At 46.9% G+C, this 26,742-nt stretch overlaps 1 protein-coding gene across 2 annotated transcripts in view; it reads left to right on the forward strand.

The window, feature by feature from the left end:
* The window catches only part of plcl2 (phospholipase C like 2), a 41,182-nt gene extending 14,743 nt beyond the window's left edge, over positions 1-26,439 (forward strand). For both annotated transcript variants that reach the window (XM_079562215.1, XM_079562216.1), the window contains exons 4-9: positions 1,189-3,111; positions 4,106-4,669; positions 7,222-7,425; positions 14,067-14,142; positions 23,267-23,376; positions 25,844-26,439. In XM_079562215.1, the coding sequence (XP_079418341.1) occupies positions 1,189-3,111; positions 4,106-4,669; positions 7,222-7,425; positions 14,067-14,142; positions 23,267-23,376; positions 25,844-26,059 (3,093 nt within the window). In that variant the 3' untranslated portion in view covers positions 26,060-26,439. The remainder of the gene's footprint in view (positions 1-1,188; positions 3,112-4,105; positions 4,670-7,221; positions 7,426-14,066; positions 14,143-23,266; positions 23,377-25,843) is intronic.
* Positions 26,440-26,742: the final 303 nt, after the last annotated feature.

A 26,742-nucleotide genomic window follows, 5' to 3' on the forward strand; every position in this document is an offset into this window, starting at 1 on the left:
AAAGTCTCTATCACTTTCAGGCTGGCACGCAGCAAGAATATAGTAATTTCCTTTGCAGAAGAAAGCAAGTCAAGGATTTTCAGTCATTAGCACTTTACTTTGCGAAACTTAGAGCCCGATTTTTCAAAATCAGGTTTTCATTACACTTATAAATTCCAGACCTTCTTGTCTGATCTGATTCCTGCCTGATTTATTGAAGTTTCCTGACTTTAAGCTCTCTGGGAACATCTTGAATGTGTGTGATGTTTTCAAGTACCTCGGTCACGTCATAACGGATTGTTTGACAGATGACGACATGTATCACCAGTGTCGGATTCTGTTTGCACAAGCGAACATTCTGTCACAGAAATTCTCCTCCTGCTCTGTACATTTGAGAATAGCTCTGTTTCGAGCCTACTGCTCACCTCTGTGCACCGCACATCTGCGGGTGAATTATAAAAAGTCCAGTTTCCAGAGACTTGCAGTTGCATACAATGATGCGTTAAGAATGTTTTTAAAAAAGCCTTGATGGACAAGTGCCAGTGAACTCTTCGTGTCGAATCGAGTAAACACTGCGTGCCGTCTTGAGAAACCTGAAGTTTAAATTTATATATTTATTAAGGTAGATAGATTTATGAGATAGATAGATTTATAAATAACCAGCTTATTCAAAAAGGAAACAAGATCCACCCCTCCTGGAACCGCCACCTTAACGTGGTGGAGGGGTTTGAGCACCTGAATGATCCTGGGAGCTCTGTTGTCAGGGGCTTTGTGCCCCTGGTAGGGTCTCCCATGGCAAACAGGTTCTATGTGACGGGTCAGACAAAGAGCGGTTCAGAAGCTCCTTATGAGAGACCAACAGGCCCAGTTAGAACCATGAGGCCGTCCTTCTGTGGACCCACCACCTGCAGGAGGAGCCATAGGGGCAAGTGCAGTGTGACCCGGAAACGGAAAAGTGGAAGAAATGGATCGATGGATGATCCAAAATTCCCTATGAGCAAATCGTTGTAATTTGATTGCCGCAAATGCTGTGTAGGAAGTTTGGCCATTTTTGCACATTAACATCAAATGAAAAAAAGTCAATCATTAATTTAAAGAAAAGGTTTCAAATTGATAACTTACGCCCACCCCGATGCACCTGCAATTTCTTGCGTAAACACTGTATTAAACAATTTGATCACTTACCTTTTCTTTTCCGGTTTGTTTCAGGATGGCTCCAGGCAGCGCAAAGAACGTAAGAAGACGGTCTCGTTCAGCAGCATGCCCACAGAAAAGAAGATCAGCAGCGCCAGCGACTGTCTCAGCGCTATGGTGGAGGGCACGGAACTCAAGAAGGTCCGCTCCAACTCGCGGGTCTACCATCGCTACTTCCTCCTGGACTCCGACATGCAGTCGCTGCGATGGGAGCCCTCCAAAAAGGAGTCCGACAAGGCCAAAATCGACGTCAAATCCATCAAAGAAGTCCGAACTGGCAAAAACACCGACACTTTCAGAACCAACGGAACATACGAGCAGATTTCCGAGGACTGTGCTTTCTCGATAATCTTCGGCGAGAACTACGAGTCGCTGGATTTGGTGGCAAACACTGCAGATGTCGCCAACATTTGGGTGACAGGACTGCGGTATTTGATATCTTACGGCAAGCATTCGTTGAACATGATCGAGAGCAGTCAAAACAACATGCGCTCTTCCTGGCTGAGTGAACTTTTTGACAAAGCGGACTTGAGCAACAGCAAACAGATAAACATTTGCACCGCCGTTCAGCTAATTAAAGAGCTGAACCCTGGACTGAAAAACATCAAAACGGAATTGAAGTTTAAGGAACTCCTCAAAGCTAAAGATAGAGTAGGCTCTGACGTGACGAGAGACGAGTTTATCGAAGTTTACCATGATTTGTGTACAAGACCAGAGATCTATTTCTTATTTGTACAGTTTTCTAGCAACAAAGAATTTTTAGATACCAAGGACTTGATGATATTTCTCGAGGCGGAACAGGGTATGGCGCAAGTCAGTGAAGAGACAAGCTCAGAGGTCATTCAGAAGTATGAACCATCGAAAGAGGGGCAGGTCAACAACTGGCTGTCTTTGGACGGATTCACCAAGTACCTCATGTCACCAGAGTGTCATATTTTTGACCCAGAACATAAAACGGTTTGTCAGGACATGAATCAACCGTTGTCCCACTATTATATTAACTCATCGCACAACACGTATCTAATAGAGGACCAGTTCAGAGGCCCCTCAGACGTGACGGGATATATCCGCGCATTGAAGATGGGCTGCAGGAGTGTGGAACTCGACGTGTGGGACGGTCCCGACAACGACCCAGTGATCTACACCGGACACACCATGACTTCACAAATTGTTTTCCGAAATGTCATCGACGTCATCAACAAGTACGCATTTGTGGCATCGGAATTCCCTCTAATACTCTGCTTGGAAAACCATTGTTCGCTAAAGCAGCAGCGTGTCATGTACCAGCACTTGAAGAAGATCTTTGGAGATAAGATGGACATAAATGCTCCCAAGCCGGAGGACCCTTACCTCCCGTCTCCGTCTGCACTAAAGGGGAAAATTCTGTTGAAAGGTAAAAAACTGAGCGGGAATTGTAGCGCGACGGAAGGTGAGGTAACGGACGAAGACGAAGGAGCCGAGATGTCTCAGCGTTTAAGCATCGAATCGGCCGAACAACCACCAGCGGTAGTGCTCAAGAAGTTCCAGCTTTCCAAGGACCTCTCCGATTTGGTAATGCTGTGCCAGTCCGTGGAGTTTAAAGACTTTCCGGCGTCTTTCCAGAACCAGAAACCATGGGAGCTGTGTTCTTTCAACGAGGTCTTTGCCAGCCGATGTGCCAACGACCACCCGGGGGACTTTGTGAACTATAATAAAAAGTTCCTTGCTCGCGTTTACCCCAGTCCAATGAGGATTGACTCCAGCAATATGAATCCGCAAGATTTCTGGAAGTGCGGGTGCCAAATTGTAGCCATGAACTACCAAACTCCGGGACTCATGATGGATTTGAACATAGGGTGGTTTCGTCAGAACGGAAACTGTGGATTCGTCCTCAGACCCGCCATCATGAGGGAGCAAGTGTCCTACTTTAGTGCCAACACCAAAGACTCAGTGCCTGGGGTATGTTCGTATTATTTTTTAAATGTCACAATGTAACTTTATTGTTCTGTGCCAAATCATCCCAAATCAGAGTATTGGACTGGCAGATGGTTAATTGTATACTGTATGTGATTAATTTAACATAAATCTACTTTCTATTCTGGCCTACATATTACAGCTGGGGTACCTGATATCTTGTTGTTGTCGAATTTGTGTAAACACAAAAAACGGAACTTGTTGCATTGTCTTCACCTAAATGTATATTGAGCGATGAAAGATAGAAGTAGAATGTAAATTAGTGCAATTTATTTTGGGGGTCGTCCTCTCTGCTTTACTTTGCTGCTGCTCAAAGCTGGACACGAGCATGAAACGTGCAAACAATTCATTTGCTTAAACAATTCGGATGTGCTGGAGGGATTGTGAGAGCTCGAAACTAGGTTGGGCCAAAACTAAGAATTTTACTGTTTGAACAGGAAAAATCAGGTACCCCAGCTTTAATATGAAACAACCTGTTTAAGAAATGTCTATTGACTGAAATCCATTCACCTATATCACCATTCAACAACATCTACAGCAGCTCCTACAGACTCCAAACGTTTCACTTTTGGACCAGATTTTGGACAAGATTTTGCTTTGTTTTTGTCAGAGGGACTTTTCAATATCAAATTTTTTCTTGATTTATTAAATTTCTTTCTTTTTTTTTTTTTTATTGATTATTCACATATTTTTTCCTGGATCGGCTCCGATATCCAATACCAGTATTGAATGTGTGCATCCCAGTTTCCGTCCATGTCTAATTCTGCAAATAACAGCGTGCTTTTGGGCTGGACATGTTCTTAGGAGGTCACATTCAGGTCACATTTACATAGTGATATGAGCATTTTCAATAATCAGAATTATGCATAAACACCTGCTGTCTGATGCAGCCTCAATCTTATCTCAAAAAACTGTGTCCCCATAAAATGTACAATCAAATCAAGAACAGAAATGAATTTGGCTGAATTTTTCCCAACAGGTATCACCACAACTTCTTCACATTAAAATCATCAGCGGACAGAACTTTCCCAAACCAAAAGGCTCGGGTGCGAAAGGAGACGTGGTCGACCCTTATGTCTACGTGGAGATCCATGGCATTCCCGCAGACTGCGGCGAGCAAAGGACGAGAACCGTGCACCAAAACGGCGACAACCCGCTATTCGACGAGAGCTTTGAGTTCCAGATCAACCTCCCGGAGCTGGCCATGGTGCGCTTCGTGGTCCTGGATGACGACTATATCGGGGACGAGTTTATCGGGCAGTACACGATCCCGTTCGAATGCCTCCAGCCGGGGTTTCGACACGTGCCGCTGCAGTCGCTGACCGGGGAGATGCTTCCGCACACGCAGCTCTTCGTCCACGTGGCCATTACCAACCGCAGAGGAGGAGGGAAGCCGCACAAGAGGGGGCTGTCTGTGCGGAAGGGGAAGAGGAGCAGGGAGTACGCCAGTATGAGAGTGCTGCTGATCAAGATCATAGATGACGTCTTCAAATCCGTGCTCCTGTCACTGAGGGAAGCCACGGATCTGCGAGAAAACATGCAGGTAAGATGTGGCCAAGATGGCAGGGCATCTACTTTCACAAAATGGTCAGTTGTTATGTTATATTTTGAAATAAAAAGTAGTGGGTCATGGTCGACCAAGATTTTCATGGGTCGACTAAATGCATGCATTTTTGCAACAATTAAGATGCTCTCAATTTACACAACAGAGGCCTGTGGGAGGTCTAACTATAATATTTCATTATAAAAACGGATATATAAAGGTTTTACAGACAGAGTGATGTTTGAATTGTTTGTATGAAATGCTTTTGCAAAAAAAAAAAAAAAAAACATTGAGAAGAGAAATGAGGACGGGAGAGTCAGCTGAGATCAGCAGCTCTGTGTCTTGGCGAGATGTTTCCTTCAATAGGCCAAACTTCTACAGGCTCTAGGTTGTTTAAACTTCAAATACCCTGGTTCTACAGTGAAATAGCCTGACCTCCACCTGCGGTTTCACTGAAACACATGGTAGAACGAAACCAAAAGTAGCCTATAACGTCAGGAGCAGCAGCTCATGGACCCGCTGTGTCATCCTGGCTTTTTCCGAGATAAATACGACGAGGAGCTCTGCATAACGTGAACAGATTCATCACTACACTGGGCAGCGCAAAAGTCAAAAAATGTAAACGGCCTGAGAGGACGTGACACGGAAACACGCAGGCGGAGTCTTTCACAATAAAGCACATGGCTCGTGTTTACTTGACAGCGAAGAAGAGAACTCCTGCTTTATTTGGATTATCTGGATGTATGGACAGCACATGGACAGCAGCCGATGCAGGAGCGAGGCACGGAGCTGAAGTCTGAGATAAAATGTGAGAGAAATGTGTCTTTACACATAAAAGCACCGTTTACGTTGCTTCTATGTATAAGTAGTAGTTGCAGCACGAGCTCCCAAAGTTTTGTGAGTGCAGTTCAAGCAGGTCAGAAAAGTTGTTGTTTTGTCAGTGTCGTCCCACGCCCACTTTTAGTCGACTAATCGCTGCTCAGGGCATGCTTTTGGTCGACCGTGAAAATCTTTGGTCGGGGAAAGCCCTAGTAAACGCATTTGTGGAAATTATGCTGTGTATTATAAAGCATCTGTATTGTGTACAATTACAGCCAAATCGTTAGACAAAATAGAGCAAAGTAGGTTAGGAAGGAGACCCCAGGCACTTCCTGGAAAACCCTCAAAAACGTAGCTTCTATTTCTGGATCCTAGTTCAGGAAAAGCCTGTTTTATTAGTGAGATTGAGTACATTTTAAGTTGAAATGTATCTTTTTATTGGCAAATGCTGGTGTCATTTGATTGTAAAGATAATATATAGAGTGCTGTTTTACTGACTTTATCCGGGAGTCTTCGACACAACACTGAGCCTCACAGCTGTAGCTCTGACCACACGTCACTGAAGCTCCATGAGCTAAAGCCATTCAAATGTCAGTGATTGAGATAATCTGTTATCCTTATCCAAAGCTTTGGTATTTGCCAAATAACTACATTTTACCAACCACACCCTCCTCACGTCTCTGTGGCTTCTCCTCCTGAGTCTTCTCTGCAGTGTCAGCGCTTTCATTTCGCCGCTCGTTTTTCTCATCTCTGTTGCTCTCGTTTGGAAGTATGTGTGGAATGGCTGCGCCCTCACAGGCTTACGCAGCGTCATTATAGAGTTAGACTTACTGACACATAATGAAAGTTATTATTAGTAACACTTACTTTAGAAGGATTTGTACTCTCAACTTTGAGTATCTCAATATTTTTTTGTCAAGCAAAAACCTACAGCACTTTAACAAATGTATTTATTGAATATATATGTAACAATAGCACTGGACAAGCCAGATGCATTTGGAAAACTGCATGTTTTCAATTCATTTGACATATTTGCCCAGCAGTATCTGTACTTGTACTCAAATAATGAAGTGAATGACTCTGACTAACACTGATAATAAAATATATATGAATTCAGGCAGTCAAAGTTAAAGCTTTAACTATTTTAGAGAAGCATCATTTACTCAATTTTGATCATTTCATTAATTTTATATATGGTTGCCTTGTATACAAAGTATTGCATGGACTTGCCCCGCCTCCATTGCAGCATTTCATTAAACCAAAGTCTGTTAGTGGGATGGGCAGCAGGGCATCAGCTGGAGGAGACTGTGAGGTTCCAACAGGTGAACCTCCTTGGGACAGACTGTGCTCTCTGTCAAAGGCACTAAGTGATGGAATAGTCTCCCTTTATCAGTAAGAGAGACTCCAACGTTTTAAACAGTGGCTAAAGGAAAACCAGGCCTGTGAACACTTTTAGTTGTTATTGCATTTGTAGTGATTTGTTGTCACATTTTGAAATTTGTAAGTTGTGTATGTGTTGCCTGCCTCGGGACCACAGATGGAAACTAGCATCCCTGCTATAATCTGGCATATTTACAGTGCTCATGTGCAACTGTTCATTAATATACATTAATGAGTAAATAAAGACATGATATACTCCAGTCTCTGGGGATATTTGGAGCATATTTCCGAGCACTAATTTATTCCACATTTTTGCTGGACTGATGCTCCCATTGTCCGCTGTGTTTTCCCAGAATGCCCTGGTGTCGTTCAAAGAGCTGTGCGGACTGTCTGCGGTGGCGAACCTGAAGCAGAGCCTGTTGGCGCTGTGCCCGCGCCTCTCGGGCCCTGACGGGGCCCCTCTGCTGCTCTTCGACCTGTCGGAGACGTACCCCGCCCTGGAGCCGCAGGGGCTGCTGCCCGACGTGCTGCGCAAGGTCGTCGCCTCCTATGACACGGTCAGTCACAGCTAACACACGTCTGATCATGAGCTCTCAATCGTCCAGATTCAGATCACTGCAGCAATAACAAAAAGATCTGAGTTAAAATGACTCAAATCATGAATACCTCATTCTGAGTTTCCTAGTATATCTGCTGGTGGAACATGTTTTTGCACTTGAAATATGAAAAAAAAAAAGTGAAACTTATTTATTTTCTAAAACGTATGTGACTAAAGATCATTATTCTATTTTCTATATATTTATGTAGGGTTTCTGTGCCCCAATGACCACGGGCACCACTGATGCCTTCACCCTCCAGGTTTTCTCCAGCTCTTCTCTGAGCCCCTGGTATTTCTCTAGTTTCTCGTGTTCCTTTTTCCTGATGTTGAAGTCTTGGTATTGCTATGACGACCACAACGGCTCCTCTGCTCTTTGTCACCACCACAATGTCCGGTTGGTTCATTACCATTCTGTCCGTCTGTATCTGGAAGTCCCACAGGATCTTGGCTCGGTCATTCTCGACCACCTTTGGAGGTGTTTCCCACTTTGACCTTGGGGTTTCCAGCCCATACTCTGCACAGATGTTCCTGTACACTATACCAGCCACTTGGTTATGGCGTTCCATGTAAGCTTTCCCTGCAGCATCTTACACCCTGCAGTTACTGTATGTGCTGAATTGTCGCAGGGGCACCTTTGCTCAATCGATAAATTATGTTAATCTGGTTAATCATTATTATCATTAATCACGATTAATTGCAGTTAATTTTACTGTTATTTTTTATTAACTATTTACATTTCCCTGGCATAAAACACAGGCATTTAAACTAAGCAAATAACCTTTTCTTACAATTTCAGCTTATTAGGTTGATTTAAGGCTTATTCAGCAACACTTTGTGGAAAATTCTAGTATCTTACAATATAAATAACAAATCAAACATATTTTTGGGTAAGATTAGCAAAAATGGGATTTACATCAGACATCTGCTCACACTGCACTCAAAATTGCACCGATGCATACACTCATGCCACCTGGCACTGCACCCCCGTCAAACACTTTTGGGAAGAGGTCACACAGTCACTCTCCTCCCTGCTGGACTGCCACATCCCACTATCTCCCCTGCTCTGCTTCCTAGGGGACCTCACAATACTCAACAATAAAACCATAAACCTCAAACTAGTTCTCATAGCTCTAACCATCGCCAAGAAAACTATCTTCATGAACTGGAAAAAACGAAATATCATCAATATTAATCATTGGAAAAACCTACTAACCGACTTTATTACAATGGAATACACACAACCCTCTTACAGTAACTCAGCAGAACCCAAACCCTACAATCCAACCCTTTCTGATTTGATATTGCTTTAAACTAATTTCTTTTGCTCCGTCTCTTACTCTTCTGTCCCAGATTTTTCTCTCCTCTGTCTGAGAGCCAACGCCTTGTAACCCCTCTCCACACCATTCATTATACCACACACACACACACACACACACACACACGGACACGCACACATATGCACACACCCCTAACCCATTTCCATGCAGTTGTTTTTGTATTAAACTGATACCAAACATTTACATTTTATCATTCAGCTCTCTGTGGACTGATTAACCCAAAGTTGAATAGTTTGGGAGAACACACAACGTCATGTGTGGAGGACAAATGGAACAGCACCAACATCAAAACCCTCTCCCCACAGTGAAGTCTGGAGCAGGAGCATCATGGTGTGGGGCTGTTTTTTTTTCCTCAGGGCCTGGACAACATGATATCATCAACAGAAAAAATAATTCACAGGTTTATCATGATATTTTGCAGAAAAACCTGAGACATTCACAACAGCGTGAAACGATCAGGATGAGTCTTGGACCATTCCTCTTTACAAAACTGCTGCAGTTCAGTGAGATTCAGGCGGTGTACTCACTTATTCCACCCTGTCCTGTGAATGTTTACATGTTATGGCCGTTAAAAATATGATCAAATGTAAATGTTTGGGTGGTATTAGTTTAGGGGACTATACGGAGTTTAACATTTAAAATGTTAAAATTAAGTATTTTCCTCCCCCTACATGTTTCATCAATGTCCTAATGTGTAGAATGAGCTCAGACCTGTTCACCACAGCTGCCTCTAAAATCCTGCACTGTCACTCAGAAAGGTGTTCATTCGGGTCCGAAGTGCCGTCATGCACCAGCTTAATATAGAAGCTGCAGTTACACGTATGACCTGAGGTGGCAGTAGTGAGCATAAAATAGCTAACTTGCATCTTGCCCCTTTAAGCAAACACTGTTTACTTACTCTTACGATTTAATAAAGATCAGATTACATTTTATGAGCAATTTAGGCAGAAATGTAAGAAATTGCAGACAGTGCACTCACTTTTTCCTCCCACTGTATCTAGATAAAGATATGTTTCACATTCACCCGCAGTGTCTGGCCTTGATTCTTATATAATGTACAGAATGGTGTAGAGTGTAGTGGGAGTTCCCTCTGGGTCTAAGCTCCGCGATGGTCCCACACACACAGTGGGTCCTGGTGTCTGCAGAAAAGGACGGGGCCGTCTGTTTAATGAATCCAGGACGTCTCTGTGGAGGTCGTTTTGCGTTCGCACCGTTGGCTCTGGAAAATCCTGCACTGACTGTGATAACCTCATAAATATGATAATACAGACGTGCCCCAGTTCTACTAATGATCCTGCGCAGAATTGTTCCAGCACTTTCAGAGCAGGCAAATTCATGAGGCATTTTAATTATTTAAAAAATATATTTTTCACTGACCAAATCAAGAGGTTTTTATTTTGTGACATTTTAATTAATGAATCAATCTGTGCTTTATTGTCATTGTCATTTAAAAACAACGGAACTTGGTTGTAGCATGCAGCAGCACATGGTATGTTGTGAAAGTGCAAAAATAACTGTGGAGAAGCGGAAAGGGAGAGTTTGATTTTTTCTTTTTACTCTGACATTAAAACTAAGATGTTAAGCTTCTGACTTCAGCCTGACATTATTCTGACTTTATGTCCGCCTGTGTGCTCGGCCCATTGCTTTACCTGTTGTTGACCCCGTGCTCCCAGTTCTTTGTCGGGCCATTGTTTTGTGCTCAGAGTTTACCCTTGTAAGGAAATGGAGCTGGATTTTCCGCTGGAGACGCTGTATTTACGACCCAAAGATACTTTTTATGCAGATAAAATCTCTCCAGTAAATCCAGTCTGTGCAAACCTCTGCTCAGCCTCGGCTTGTTCTGTTCTAGACTAGGTTTTAATGGTAAATGGTCTGAACTTATGTTACACAAAGCGCCACTCGTCCATTCGCACAAATGTTAAAATTGACCACTTCATGACAAATTCATGTTTTCACCTTTCACCAGTTTCAGTGTCTCCTGTTCGTCTTGTTGGTGCTTATTATACTCCCCATTAAAAGATCGAGTTCCACAGATCTATGGAACTATCTATCCATAACTAGTCTTTTTATCCACCCTATACTATAGTCTATGAAATGATGTAATACCTTCTTGGGGCACTCCAGGAAATTTTAAACAAATCACATGCCACTTCCAGCTTCTGTTGCATTTTAGATGTAATATTTTTAGCTACTTGCATTGATTTAACAATCTACAAAACTCATTATATTCAAACACAGGAAATGTGCCTTTGTTTGCTCCGCCTCCGCTTCATTGACTCCTCACTCTGCACCTTCCCTCTCCTCACTCTGCACCTTCACTCTCCTCACTCTGCACCTTCCCTCTCCTCACTCTGCACCTTCACTCTCCTCACTCTGCACCTTTACTCTTCTCACTCTGTACCTGCACTCTTCTCACTCTGCACTGTCGCTCTCCTCACTCTGCACCTTCCCTCTCCTCACTGTGCACCTTCCCTCTCCTCACTCTGCACCTTCGCTCTCCTCACTCTGCACCTTCCCTCTCCTCACTCTGCACCTTCACTCTCCTCACTCTGCACCTTCCCTCTCCTCACTCTGCACCTTCCCCCTCCTCACTCTGCACCTTCCCTCTCCTCACTCTGCACCTTCACTCTCCTCACTCTGCACCTTTACTCTTCTCACTCTGTACCTGCACTCTTCTCACTCTGCACTGTCGCTCTCCTCACTCTGCACCTTCCCTCTCCTCACTCTGCACCTTCGCTCTCCTCACTCTGCACCTTCCCTCTCCTCACTCTGCACCTTCCCTCTCCTCACTCTGCACCTTCACTCTCCTCACTCTGCACCTTCACTCTTCTCACTCTGCACCTTCCCTCTCCTCACTCTGCACCTTCACTCTTCTCACTCTGCACCTTCCCTCTCCTCACTCTGCACCTTCACTCTTCTCACTCTGCACCTTCCCTCTCCTCACTCTGCACCTTCCCTCTCCTCACTTTGCACCTTCACTCTCCTCACCTTCGCTCTCCTCACTCTGCACCTTCCCTCTCCTCACTGTGCACCTTCCCTCTCCTCACTCTGCACCTTCGCTCTCCTCACTCTGCACCTTCCCTCTCCTCACTCTGCACCTTCCCTCTCCTCACTCTGCACCTTCCCTCTCCTCACTCTGCACCTTCGCTCTTCTCACTCTGCACCTTCCCTCTCCTCACTCTGCACCTTCCCTCTCCTCACTGTGCACCTTCCCTCTCCTCACTCTGCACCTTCGCTCTCCTCACTCTGCACCTTCGCTCTCCTCACTCTGCACCTTCCTCTCCTCACTCTGCACCTTCCCTCTCCTCACTCTGCACCTTCGCTCTCCTCACTCTGCACCTTCGCTCTCCTCACTCTGCACCTTCCCTCTCCTCACTCTGCACCTTCGCTCTCCTCACTCTGCACCTTCCCTCTCCTCAATCTGCACCTTCCCTCTCCTCACTCTGCACCTTCCCTCTCCTCACTCTGCACCTTCCCTCTCCTCACTCTGCACCTTTACTCTTCTCACTCTGCACCTTCACTCTTCTCACTCTGCACCTTCACTCTCCTCACTCTGCACCTTCACTCTCCTCACTCTGCACCTTCGCTCTCCTCACTCTGTACCTTCACTCTTCTCATTCTGCACCTTCACTCTCCTCACTCTGCACCTTCACTCTTCTCACTCTGCACCTTTACTCTCCTCACTCTGCACCTTCCCTCTCCTCACTCTGCACCTTCACTCTCCTCACTCTGCACCTTCACTCTCCTCACTCTGCACCTTCCCTCTCCTCACTCTGCACCTTCGCTCTCCTCACTTTGCACCTTCCCTCTTCTCACTCTGCACCTTCGCTCTCCTCACTCTGCACCTTCCCTCTTCTCACTCTGCACCTTCCCTCTCCTCACTCTGCACCTTCCCTCTCCTCACTCTGCACCTTCGCTCTCCTCACTCTGCACCTTCCCTCTCCTCACTCTGCACCTTCCCTCTCCTCACTCTGCACCTTCCCTCTCCTCACTCTGCACCTTCCCTCTCCTCACTCTGCACCTTCGCTCTCCTCACTCTGCACCTTCCCTCTCCTCACTCTGCACCTTCCCTCTCCTCACTCTGCACCTTCCCTCTCCTCACTCTGCACCTTCGCTCTCCTCACTCTGCACCTTCCCTCTCCTCACTCTGCACCTTCCCTCTCCTCACTCTGCACCTTCGCTCTCCTCACTCTGCACCTTCCCTCTCCTCACTCTGCACCTTCACTCTCCTCACTCTGCACCTTCACTCTCCTCACTCTGCACCTTCCCTCTCCTCACTTTGCACCTTCTCTCTCCTCACTCTGCACCTTTACTCTTCTCACTCTGTACCTGCACTCTTCTCACTCTGCACTGTCGCTCTCCTCACTCTGCACCTTCACTCTCCTCACTCTGCACCTTCACTCTCCTCACTCGGCACCTTCCCTCTCCTCACTCTGCACCTTCGCTCTCCTCACTCTGCACCTTCCCTCTCCTCACTCTATACCTTCCCTCTCCTCACTGTGCACCTTCGCTCTCCTCACTCGGCACCTTCCCTCGCCTCTACAGTCACTATATTCCCTGTTAACTCATAAAGAAACTGCAGTGATGAATGAGAGCGGCACATACGCAGAGAACGCAGACTGGGCCCAGTCCATGTGACTGGGAGGAATGATAACAGCACTGAGCCAATAGAGAGGACAGATGTAGTTTACCACATAAGTATTTCACAACAGGCCTTTTTTATTACAGACTGTAGGTTGAGTAAAGGTAAAGAGTTTGCCTGGAGTGCCCCCCGCAGGCCGTAGTGGGAACCACTTAGTAAAAACACATTTTCGCTTTGATCAAACTCCGCGGTGCCACAGTGAACAGACTTCGAGCAAAAGCGATGTTGGATTATGGGCTTTCAAAATATGGAGGGCAGTTTTGTGTTCAGAAGAAGAGACGACCCAATTGAAAAGGATTAATCAGAACTGTGTGAATGTAGTACTGTATAATACTACTTTCACATGTCTTTGAAGCAGCTTCCTCTTCTGCCACATTACCCCACAGAGCTCCGCCCCTTACTGCTCCACGGGGGGTGTCGCATTTTTGGCCACAATTTCTCTCCTGCTCTCCGACGATGTGTTCTTCCTCCTCCCTGCAGTCGGAATCTGTAATTGCCGTGCACTGCTCTGTCATTAGGCCCCGCCCCCGCCGCCGCTGGGGCCATAATGACATGCTGTCCTTGTGGCTGCTGATGCATGGTGGGTAATCAGGATGAGTAAATGTGCTGTGTTTTCTGCAGATGATCCAGACCAGCCAGGCCCTGTTGGAGAACGCCGAGGCCGTGTACGAGCGGATCCTCCACACGCAGACATCAGGTAAAGACGTGTGCAAAACAAATCCCAGTGCACTGTTCTGAAGTACACTGCCATTAGATTTGTGACTTCTTTTGAAATCAAGAGTCAGTGTCACATTTTAAGTGTGTCCTGGAGATTTGTGGCACATTTTAAAATCTGAACTGCTGCGTTTCATTCATTCAGGGTCAGCAGCCCTGATTTACGATACCGATACCTGAACAATACTTTTTTCGATACCTATACTAAAATATTTGTCATCTAGAACCAGAAGACAGAACAATAATGTAAAATTAAACCTCTTCTTGTCCTCCACTAGCGTTAGACTGTCTGGAAGTCCATTCCATGCATGTATAGCTCTATATGTGAAGGTCCTCATAGTGCTATTCGACATCTTGCCGACATAACACTTCTCACAGAGGATATTAAAGAATATAAGAGTCTGTTTTTCACTGACAACCATAGTGTCAAACAGGAAGAGCCCGGCGTCTGTAATGTAATGATTTACGGCCTGATTTTAATTTATAAAACAGCATTTTCATTATTTCTGTTGTAATAAATAAATAAAATAAATGCTAAAAAAAGTACCCGAGGTGTCCGTGCTGCCCCTGCAGCCAAAACAAATGCACCCCTGAGCGTCTCTGACCAGATGTCAGCTGTGAAGAAGGAGCTCTTTCTAACCTACTCCGGACACCTGTTCTTTTTTCTGATCTAACGATAATGTCACGGATGTGCGTTTGGCTGCGAGAGGACAGGACTTTATTCTGCCTTCCTAAAGAAGAGGACACTCGCCAGAGGTTGGAAATTTCTTTACGGGATTCAGCGACTTTCACCAAGATTTTTGGTGAATTTTGGCCAGAATTAACGTGGATTAACTTTTATAACCAACGCAAGTCCCATAATGTAAACAGCGATGGGCCAGAGCGGTGAGTCAATCCAAACGTGTGTTAGCTTGTGTGTGTAAGCGTGTGTGTTAGCATGTGTGTTAGCGTGTGTGTGTTAGCGTGTGTGTTAGCATGTGTGTTAGCGTGTGTGTGTTAGCGTGTGTGTGTTAGCATGTGTGTTAGCGTGTGTGTGTTAGCGTGTGTGTTAGCATGTGTGTTAGCGTGTGTGTGTTAGCGTGTGTGTTAGCGTTTTATGAAGCTGTGTTGCAGATGTCAACTCCTTATAACTGCACTGTGAAGTAATTGTGATATTGATATTTCTACTACTGCTAAAGTTGTATGAGCGGAGAGAGAGAGGGGGCGGAGTTAACTGAATAAAAGCGTCTTGTCCTCCGGGTTTGAAAAATACCCCCAGAAAATACTTACATTTCTCACTAAAGTGAGTACTCCGTAGTGGTAGAGGAACATATATCATATGTCTATACATGACTTTGGAATGGCTAAAATAGCAGGATACAGATCCTTTAAGTACATTTTCTCTTCATATTTCTGTGATAAATCTTCAGTTTCTAATGGATATCTGCCTGCAGCGTCTCGCCTTAAATATATCTGAACATTGTCAGCCGTCATGCTGTTGCTGGAACATTCTGCTGACCAGAGTGTGCAAACGACCCACTTCCCCCCCAAACATGCTCACGTAACCGCGCTCTCACGGGACGCTGTTGTCTCTCGCCATGGCCACCATCTGCGTCCCACTTAGTAATGGAGCGTTTGAACCTTCTCCTGCAGACTCTCTAACAAACATGGAGCAGCAGACCACAGGAGCTTCTAGGAAATAATTACAGCTGGTCCAACATATCGTTCAATAAATCACGCATAAACAATATATTTTTTGGATTCAATATTCATATTCTATTGAACAAAAACCATGTGTGAATAAACCAATGAATAAACCACGTGTTATTCAGTGTAAGGTTAGATCAAGTTAAATCCAATCGTAAACCAAGGGAGGACCGTCTTAAACAGCCATGTTCAGCCCAGTACTAGACGGGCTAGTTCAGCCCATTACTAGACGGGCTAGTCCAGCCCAGTACTAGACGGGCTAGTCCAGCCCAGTACTAGACGGGCTAGTTCAACCCAGTACTAGACGGGCTAGTTCAACCCAGTACTAGACGGGCTAGTCCAGCCCAGTACTAGACGGGCTAGTCCAGCCCAGTACTAGACGGGCTAGTCCAGCCCAGTACTAGACGGGCTAGTTCAGCCCAGTACTAGACGGGCTAGTTCAGCCCAGTACTAGACGGGCTAGTTCAGCCCAGTACTAGACGGGCTAGTCCAGCCCAGTACTAGACGGGCTAGTCCAGCCCAGTACTAGACGGGTTAGTTCAGCCCAGTACTAGACGGGCTAGTTCAGCCCAGTACTAGACGGGCTAGTCCAGCCCAGTACTAGACGGGCTAGTTCAGCCCAGTACTAGACGGGTTAGTTCAGCCCAGTACTAGACGGGCTAGTCCAGCCCAGTACTAGACGGGCTAGTTCAGCCCAGTACTAGACGGGCTAGTTCAGCCCAGTACTAGACGGGCTAGTCCAGCCTAGTACTAGACGGGCTAGTTCAGCCCAGTACTAGACGGGCTAGTCCAGCCCAGTACTAGACAGGCTAGTCCAGCCCAGTACTAGACGGGCTAGTTCAACCCAGTACTAGACGGGCTAGTCCAGCCCAGTACTAGACAGGCTAGTCCAGCCCAGTACTAGACGGGCTAGTTCAACCCAGTACTAGACGGGCTAGTCCAGCCCAGTACTAGACGGGCTAGTCCAGCCCAGTACTAGACGGGCTAGTCCAGCCCAGTACTAGACGGGCTAGTCCAGCCCAGTACTAGACGGGCTAGTCCAGCCCAGTACTATTAGTCAGTAATATTTTTGCTGACTGTGATTAAAATGCAGATATTGTGGTTGACTAATGAAAACTAAATAAAGACACTGACAGAGCCTCATCATTTACGTTCACTACCACAGTAACAGACCTGTGTTTTATCCATGAATCTGTGCAATATTTATGCCAAATGCGTGGTTGTATCACAAAGGGAATGATTTGGCAAAAAGTATTATCCGCTCTCCGCTGCTGTAATAATCTGGGCCCGACATAAACCACATAGGTTTATGTCGGGCCCAAGGACCGTCTGGCGCCTTCGCTCAGGGATCAGAGTCTTGCTGCGTGGAGCTCTCCGCCGGCTGTTGCTAGGCAACAGTAACAGCGCGTATGTCTTTAATTCTGCAAGTCATCGGCAGCACAGTGGAGGTGTCGGAGCAGGGAATCCTTCACTTAGTCACAGAAGATGCTCCTGCAGGCGAACTGCGATCGTCACGGCTGCTCTTTTGGGCAGCGTTAAAGGAGACGTGTCTCGTAGAAGCAATGTTTTAACTATTTATGTGTTTCTCTCATGAAAAATATATTTGTTGAGTTGTGTTTCTATTGTGAACTTCAGTTATCCAGCATGTGGGAAACATACATTTAGAACATATAGATTTTAATAAATCATACATTCGTTAAGACAATAAGTGGAATTTTACACCTAAAAATGACCAGAATTGCCCATATTGTTGACAACCAAATATTAGAAATTGATTCATTTATAAATGTATCGTTGTATTTTGTCATATATATTGTTAACTTATATTAGCTCAGATGGATTTTGGATCTTAAAAAAAAAATAGGATAATTATATTTATTTTACCCAATGAGCTTAAGAATCTCTTTTGTCCTAGCTCTTAAGAGGACCCCTATTGTACATATTTGTAGTGGTAGGGGAAACCAAGCACCTAAAGGGAACCTATGCCGACACTGGGGGAACATTCCACCTCCACACAGAAAGGCTCCACCTGGCCTGGGAATCGAACCTGGGACTTTCTTGCTGTGAGGAATGAGTGCTGACCTCTGGCCATGTTCTGCCCGGTGGTTCGTGGAAATAAAAATGTCTCCTTGTTAGTGGTTCAAAGCTCAATAAATCTGCTAGGAATTAGATTCTGAAAAATCTCTCCAAAAAGACAACAAAAAACAAGACTGGAAAGTGTGGAGTCTGTGAGATAAAGTGAATTTTCTGCCGCCTCACACTCTGCTGCAAACCGCCCCAGTGCAGGACGGGATGGATGGACATTTGACCACAGTGTATATACCCAGGATGACCAGAACCAGGTTTGATATTGGATGTTATGACATTGTCCCTGTAAACGCTCTCGAGGAAACGAGACGAGAACCTCCAGCAGCGGCAGCCTTCAGTCCAGCCACGCTCCGCTGGCTCCCGTCGTCAGAGCCATTTCGCCCTGGGGGCCTTTTTCCTTAATGTGCATGAGTGTCTCCATGGCAACGGCACAGTGAGGCAACAGAGGCCTGCTCACTCCACACTTTGAGGAGCAACACTATTTAATTTCACAGGCATATTTGAACTTCTTTGGACACATTACCCTCAGGATTTCTGTTTAATTAATTTAGAGCTAATTTTGTGTCCGGAAAAGACCTCTTTTACTTGCTTACGATAATATGGACATAAATAGTGGAAGGATTTTGAAATCACAACGTTCTGGTGTTAGTTGGAGTATGTTTTAATTTTACAAATGAAGGAACACCGCTTTTGTGTTTTTGATGTGGGACAAATTAGGGCTGTGCAATTTTGGAGAAAAAATAATCACCATTATTTTCCCCATATTGATTTTTTCATAATAAATTAAATACATCTTGCTGATTCATAAAATTAGATACAAAGGCTTTCCTCCAGTTTCATTTAACACACAAAAATCGTCCATTGTCTCGTCCAAACAAACGAGGTGTGGTTTGTGCCAAAGAAAAGGCTGTAAACCTCCATCCATCCATCCATTTTCTTCCGCTTTATCCGGGGCCGGGTCGCGGGGGCTGCAGTCTCAGCAGAGATGCCCAAACTTCCCGATCCACACACACCTCCTCCAGCTGTTCTGGGGGACCCCGAGGCGACACCAGGCCAGCTCGGAGACATAGTCCCACCACCGTGTCCTGGGTCTTCCACGAGGCCTTGTCCCACTAGGACATGCCTGGAACACCTCCTGCGGGAGGCGACCAGGAGGCATCCGGAACAGATGGCCGAGCCACCTCAGCTGGCTCCTTTCGACGTGAAGGAGCAGCGACTCTACTCCGAGCTCCTCCGGGGTAACTGAGCTCCTCACCCGATCTCGAAGGGTGCGCCCAGCCACCCTGTGAAGGAAACTCATTTCGGCCGCTTGAATTCGCGATCTTGTCCTTTTGGTCATGACCCAAATCTCATGACCATAGGTGAGGGTGGGAACGTAGATCGATCAGTAAATCGAGAGCTTTGCCCCGACTCAGCTCCCTCTTCACCACGACAGACCGATACAGCGACCGCATCACTGCTGACGCCGCACCGATCCGTCTGTCCATCTCACGCTCCATCCGTCCCCCACTCGTGAACAAGATCCCGAGATACTTGAACTCCTCCACTTGAGGTAAGGACTCCCCACCGACCTGTAGAGGGGAAGCCACCTTTTTCCGGTGGAGAACCATGGCCGGGATGGGGATCAGCACAGATTGGGAGGTGCTGATCCCCATCCCGGCCGCTACACACTCGGCTGCAAACCGCCCCAGAGCGTGCTGAAGGTCCTGGTTCGTTGAGGCCATCAGAACAACATCATCCGCAAACAGCAGAGATGAGATCCTGAGGCTCCCAAACCGGACACCCTCCAGCCCCTGGCTGCGCCTAGAAATTCTGTCCATAAAAGTTATGAACAGAACCGGTGACAAAGGGCAGCCCTGGCGGAGACCAACACGCACCGGGAACACGTCTGACTTACTGCCGGCAATGCGAACCAAGCTCCTGCTGCGGTCATACAGGGAACGGACAGCCCTTAGCAGAGGGCCCCGGACCCCATACTCCCGGAGCACCCCCCACAGGGCACCACGAGGGACACGGTCGAACGCTTTCTCCAGATCCACAAAACACATGTGGACTGGTTGGGCGAACTCCCACGAACCCTCGAGCACCCGACGGAGGGTATAGAGCTGGTCCAGTGTGCCACGACCAGGACGAAAACCGCATTGTTCCTCCTGGATCCGAGGTTCAACTATCGGCCGGATCCTCCTCTCCAGCACCCTGGAGTAGACCTTACCGGGGAGGCTAAGGAGGGTGATTCCTCTGTAATTGGAACACACCCTCCGGTCCCCCTTCTTAAAGAGAGGGACCACCACCCCGGTCTGCCAATCCAGGGGCACTGTCCCCGACCGCCACGCGATGTTGCAGAGACGTGTCAGCCAAGACAGTCCTACAACATCCAGAGACTTAAGGTACTCAGGGCGAATCTCATCCACCCCCGGAGCCTTGCCACCGAGGAGCTTTCTCCCCACCTTGGTGACTTAACCCCTTGGTGATGAGCCCACCTCCGAGTCCCCAGCCTCTGCTTCCTCATTGGAAGACGTGACGACGGGATTGAGGAGGTCCTCGAAGTACTCCTTCCACCGTCCGACGACATCCCCAGTCGAGGTCAGCAGCTCCCCACCCGCACTGTACACAGTGCTAGTGAAGCACTGCTTCCCCCTCCTAAGGCGCCGGATGGTTTGCCAGAATCTCTTCGAGGCCGACCGATAGTCTTCCTCCATGGCCTCCCCTAACTCCTCCCAGACCCGAGTTTTAGCCTCCGCGACCGCACGAGCTGCAGCACGCTTGGCCTGCCGGTACCTCTCAGCTGCCTCAGGAGTCCCACAAGCCAACAAGGCCAGGTAGGACTCCTTCTTCAGTTGACGGCATCCCTTACTTCCGGGCGCCACCACCGGGTTCGGGGATTGCCGCCGCGACAGGCACCAGAGACCTTACGGCCACAACTACGAGCAGCCGCATCAACAATGGAGGAGGAGAACAGAGTCCACTCGGACTCCATGTCCCCAGCCTCCCCTGGAATCTGGGTGAAGCTCTTCCGGAGGTGGGAGTTGAAGACCCCACTGACAGAGGGATCCGCCAGACGTTCCCAGCAGACCCTCACAACACGCTTGGGCCTGCCAGGTCTGACCGGCTTCCTCCCCTGCCAGCGGATCCAGCTCACCACCAGGTGGTGATCAGTTGACAGCTCAGCCCCTCTCTTCACCCGAGTGTCCGAGACACGCGGCCGGAGGTCAGACGACACAACTACAAAGTCGATCATCGACCTCCTGCCTAGGGTGTCCTGGTGCCACGTGCACTTATGGACACCCTTGTCCTCGAACATGGTGTTCGTTATGGACAAACTGCGACTAGCACAGAAGTCCAATAACAGAACACCACTCGGGTTCAGATCAGAGAGGCCGTTCTTCCCAATCACTCCCTCCCAGGTCTCACTGTCGTTACCCACGTGGGCGTTGAAGTCCCCCAGCAGAATAATGGAGTCCCCAGTCGGAGCACTATCTAGTACCCCTCCCAGGGACTCCAAGAAGGCCGGGTACTCTGCACCGATGTTGGGCCCGTAGGCCGAAACAACGGTGAGAGACCTGTCCCCAACCCGAAGGCGTAGGGACGCGACCCTCTCGTCCACCGGGGTGAACTCCAACACGTGACGGCTGAGCTGGGGGGATATGAGCAAACCCACCCCAGCCCGCCGCCTCTCCCCGCGGGCAACTCCAGAAACATGGAGAGTCCAGCCTCTCTCCAGGAGTTGGGATCCGGAACCCAAGCTGTGCGTGGAGGTGAGCCCGACTATATCTAGTCGGTATCTCTCAACCTCCCGCACAAGCTCAGGCTCCTCCCTCCCAGCGAGGTGATGTTCCAAGTCCCGAACGCCAGAAGCTGTGCATGCGGACCAGGTCGTCGAGGCACCCGCCTCTGACTGCCACCCAGTCCTCTCCGCACCCGACCCCTACGGATCCCTCTGCGGGTGGTGGGTCCACAGGAGGGCGGGCCCACGTCGTCCCTTCGGGCTGTGCCCGGCCGGGCCCCGTGGGCAGAGACCCGGCCACCAGACGCTCGCGTTCGGGCCCCAACCCCAGGTCTGGCTCCAGGGTGGGGCCCCGGCTGCGCCATGCCGGGCGACGTCTCGGTCCTTGAATGTCGTACGTCCATAGAAGTCTTTTGAACTGCTCTACATCTGACCCGTCACCTCGGACCTGTTTGCCATGGGAGACCCTACCAGGGGCATAAAGCCCCAGACAACATAGCTCCTCGGATCATTCGGGCACTCAAACAACCCCACCACGTTAAGGTAGCAGTTCGCGGGGTTGGGCTGTAAACCTGACCATTATTAATTAATTGAAATTTCTTTGAAATCTCAATCTCTTCTTTTGTCAATCCCAATATTCGTCATAGGACTTAATAATGGGCTGTAAACCTGACCATTATTAAGTCCTATGACGAATATTGGGATTGACAAAAGAAGAGATTGAGATTTCAAAGAAATTTCAATTAATTACCCAGCCCTTGTAAAGTGGTTCAATGCTGCAAAAAGCTCGATGAATGTCACCTTAGTACGAGAACTAAACCTTAGAATTGAAAAACAAGTCATTTTTATGATCAGCAACATGTACAGCAATATTTAAAGTGCAATAAAAAACCTTCTAAAATCACACACTACATACTCCTACATCCTACATCCTAACCTTTTTGTCCTCAGGAAATATATATATATATATATACCGTAAATATATATATATATATATATATATATATATATATATTTACGGTATGTAAGCTGTTTTACAAGGACAACGATTATTCAGGTTTTGCATATGAAGTTGAAAACAATTTCCTTTAGTTTATGTTTGGGGGCAGAAGGGGATTGTTTGGTCCCAGTCTGACCGTGCCCTCGCTGTCTCTCGCTCTCTCTCTCTCTGTCTCTCGCTCTGTCTCTCGCTCTGTCTCTCTCTCTCTCTCTGTCTCTCGCTATGTCTCTCGCTCTCTCTATCTCTGTCTCTCGCTCTGTCTCTCGCTCTGTCTCTCGCTCTGTCTCTCGCTCTGTCTCTCTCTCTGTCTCTCGCTATGTCTCTCGCTCTGTCTCTCGCTCTGTCTCTCGCTCTGTCTCTCACTCTGTCTCTCGCTCTGTCTCTCGCTCTGTCTCTCGCTCTGTCTCTCGCTCTGTCTCTCGCTCTGTCTCTCGCTCTGTCTCTCGCTCTGTCTCTCGCTCTGTCTCTCTCTCTGTCTCTCTCTCTGTCTCTCTCTCTGTCTCTCGCTCTGTCTCTCGCTCTGTCTCTCGCTCTGTCTCTCACTCTGTCTCTCTCTCTGTCTCTCACTCTGTCTCTCTCTCTGTCTCTCGCTCTGTCTCTGCTCCTCAGCGATGCAGTTCCATGAGAACCTTCATGAACTGGCGGTGAAGGAGGGGCTGAAGGGGCGCAAGCTGCAGAAGGCCGTGGAGAGCTTCACCTGGAACATCACCATCCTCAAGGTCAGACAGACACCGGCTGTTTCCTGCAGTAATGTGGCTCTTAAGGCATTTATTTGATACATATAAAGCTGTGCTGTAGATTACTGACATAACTGGGAAAAAAAGTAAAGCATTTTTTAGTTTTCATATAAAAAATAAGGCATGTTGTGCTTAAAAAGTGCAGATATTTTCAGTGAATGAAGCTGATTTAAAAAAAAAGTTTATCTTAAACTGAGCACTTTATTTTGTTTTCTCTTTATGTATAAAAGCTGACCTCAGAAAAAGATTGACCTATTTATTTTATAGGCTATTTTTATTTAAGACATTTTAGTTAAATGTGCAGCTAACGTAGCTTTGTTATACAGTGTTTATGTTTACATTTTATAGTGAGTTTTCAAAAAAACTACTCGTACTTGGCTTTAACTTTGACTTCGGGTTACATATCGTATATCAACATTGATTCTTTCTTCGCTTATTCGATTATTCACACTGACCCGAAAGTGCTGCTCGCGAGTCTTAAAGAGGGGGTATTATGCTTTTTTCAATCACATAGCACCAGTCTATAGCACACTACAATGATGACGAAACTTTCTGTTGGTCTGTAAATGCGGTAAATTGAAATAACTGTCTTGTATAAAATGTCTCTCTCAAAATGGCTGTAGTGAATGTCTTGAAATAGGCCTCTGTCTCTTTAAGAACCTCTGAGCCTTTAGACACGCCCCCTCCACACGCTGTCTGTGGCATCAGTGGGGAGGGGGTTCTGCTGAGGAGCAGTGGTTGGTTACTCGGCTGGTGACGAAAGCTCGGAGGCGTCTCCAGGAGGTGGGGGCGTTCCTAGGAAGACTCAGGCAAACCTAAAACCTAAAATGGCGTTTTTACAGATTACTCAAAAATACGTGAATGTGCCAAGACAACACTTCAGGCATGTTTTTAATGATGGAATGACATAACATGATGTAAAGCTTGAAAAAGTCGATTTTGCATAATACCCCCCCTTTAACATTTGTTCATGTTCTTTGATAAATCACAACAAATCATAACAAGCAGTGTTGTTTTTGGCAGCCCTTTTAGTTAGTCTAAGTCTTTTGGACAAAAATGCTTTTAGTCTGGGGGCAAAGCTCTCGATTTACCACCCTCACCTATGGTCATGATATCTGGAAAATGACCGAAAGGACAAGATCTCGAATACAATGAGTGAGAAATGAGCTTCCTTCGCAGGGTGGCTGGGCGCACCCTACGAGATCGGGTGAGGAGCTCAGTTACCCGGGAGGAGCTCGGAGTAGAGTCGCTGCTCCTTCACGTCGAAAGGAGCCAGCTGAGGTGGCTCGGACATCTGTTTCAGATGCCTCCTGGTCGCCTCCCGTGGGAGGTGTTCCAGTCATGTCCTAGTGGGACAAGGCCTTGTGGAAGGCCCAGGACACGCTGGTGGGACTAAGTCTCCGAGCTGGCCTGGTGTCGCCTCGGGGTCCCCCCAGAACAGCTGGAGGAGGTGTGTGTGGATCGGGAAGTTTGGGCATCTCTGCTGAGACTGCTGCCCCCGCCCGGATAAAGCGGAAGAAAATGGATGGATGGATGGATGGATGGTTTTAGTTTTAGTCAACAACGAAAACTCAAAAGGTTTCCGTCAAGTTTTCGTGAGTTGCATTACAAAAAGTAATAATTAATTTCAAAGAATATTGGAAATTGGGATAAATAATAATAATTTCAGCCTTATGTAGCTACTGGCAGAAGTGTCATGTGTACATGACTTTACCCAAAAGCGCCCACTGCCCTCGGTCTCTGGTCACTTCGTCACTTTTTTTACTCACAGCGCTGTCTGTACATTCATTCATCAAAATGCTTTCTGCGTTCATATGCTACGGCCTTTAAAAGTGTCCTGAGAAAAGATAAAGTCCCTGTGACGTGGCTGGCAGACGCTCCCTGATGGTACACATGTATCAGGTGTTCTCCCGCCAAACACTTTCTCCCATTTTCGTCTCATCTCATTGACGTAAACTCATAAACATCTCCTTTCAGTCCCAAAAGAGTTATTTATTGTTACCATCTTTGTTGACAAAGACAACATTGATAACAAGTGGATTTGGGATCTTGTTTTCTTTTTGTAGAGTCTGTTTCCTCTGGGTACTCCGGTTGTTTTTTCCTACCACTAAAAACATGTACAATAGGTTAATCCTCCAGCCAGCCTGGCTCCACATCTGGAGATGGGTCCCGAGCGCTGGTCCCCGCTGGTTGCTCACTGCTCCTACAGGTCGCCCCAGCGGCATTGAGGATGGGTCAAATGCAGAGACTCATTTCTTATGAATAAAGTATAACTTAACTCAACATTGACCACTGCGTGAAAACGCCTGAACCTTCTTTCTGAGCACCTCCAGGGTGATATTTTCGGTTTTATGATTCAAGTAAATGCTCGTATAAGGAGTTTTGCAAGCTGAATCTCTTTTTTCCATAGTACACAGAGCCCCTGAATATTCCTCTTCTGTTCCCTCAGGGCCAGGCCGACCTCCTGAAACACGCCCGGAGTGAGGTCCAGGAGAACCTGAAGCAGATCCACTATGCCGCTTTGACCTGCAGCCTGACCAAAGGAGGACACGGCAGCTCAGGCTCCCAGTCCGGAGAATCCAGGGGGCGACGGAGCATGGAGGCCATCCCGGAGAAAGCCACGGCCGAGGAGGAGCTGAGCGATGAAGACCTCTCCGCTTACTGATGGGTTTGGAAGGGACCACGGAGAGTTCTGAGCCTCAGGGGAAGACAATTGACCTAAGTGAGGAGGAGTTCTGAACTGAACTGGAGATATCGCAGAGGAAGACTGCTGAACCTGTGGACGAGAAACATCACCTGCTCCAAGTCTCACCCTGAGCTGCGTTCAGTTCAACCCAAAGGCTGTGCTCCATTTTATCTTCAGAATCAGTGTTGAGTTCATTGTTTTGTTCAAGCAGCACTTCAAATTCAGTCGCATTGATGTGCCGCAATTTCAAAGGATTTTCTTCTTTTAACTCAAGTTCAATTCACAAAGGATTAGAATTACCCACGCACCATTTACCTTGGGACAGGTCGATGGTAAAAAAAGAAAAGAAAGAAAAATCCCCTGATTTGCACCGACTGTAATTTGACAAACTCTGGAAATCCTCAGGTAATTCCGGTCCCATGCGAATCCACGAGCTGAATCCACATTTATTGGGCAGTGTTTAACAAGAATAATGAAGGAAATATATAATTAGTATTGTATTAATAATATCATGTCTCAAAACGCTACTGTAAAGCAGACACAAACAGTGTAAAAATGTGCAGTCTCATCTTTCATCTGCATGTGTCCAGTCTGACCTGTTCAAAAAAAATGTAACACAATTCTAAACTCCATTCCAAGCTCTCAGTCAAAATTATATTTCC

This window comes from Gobius niger (assembly GCF_951799975.1).
Source record: "Gobius niger genome assembly, chromosome: 8".
Taxonomy (NCBI): Eukaryota; Metazoa; Chordata; class Actinopteri; order Gobiiformes; family Gobiidae; genus Gobius; species Gobius niger.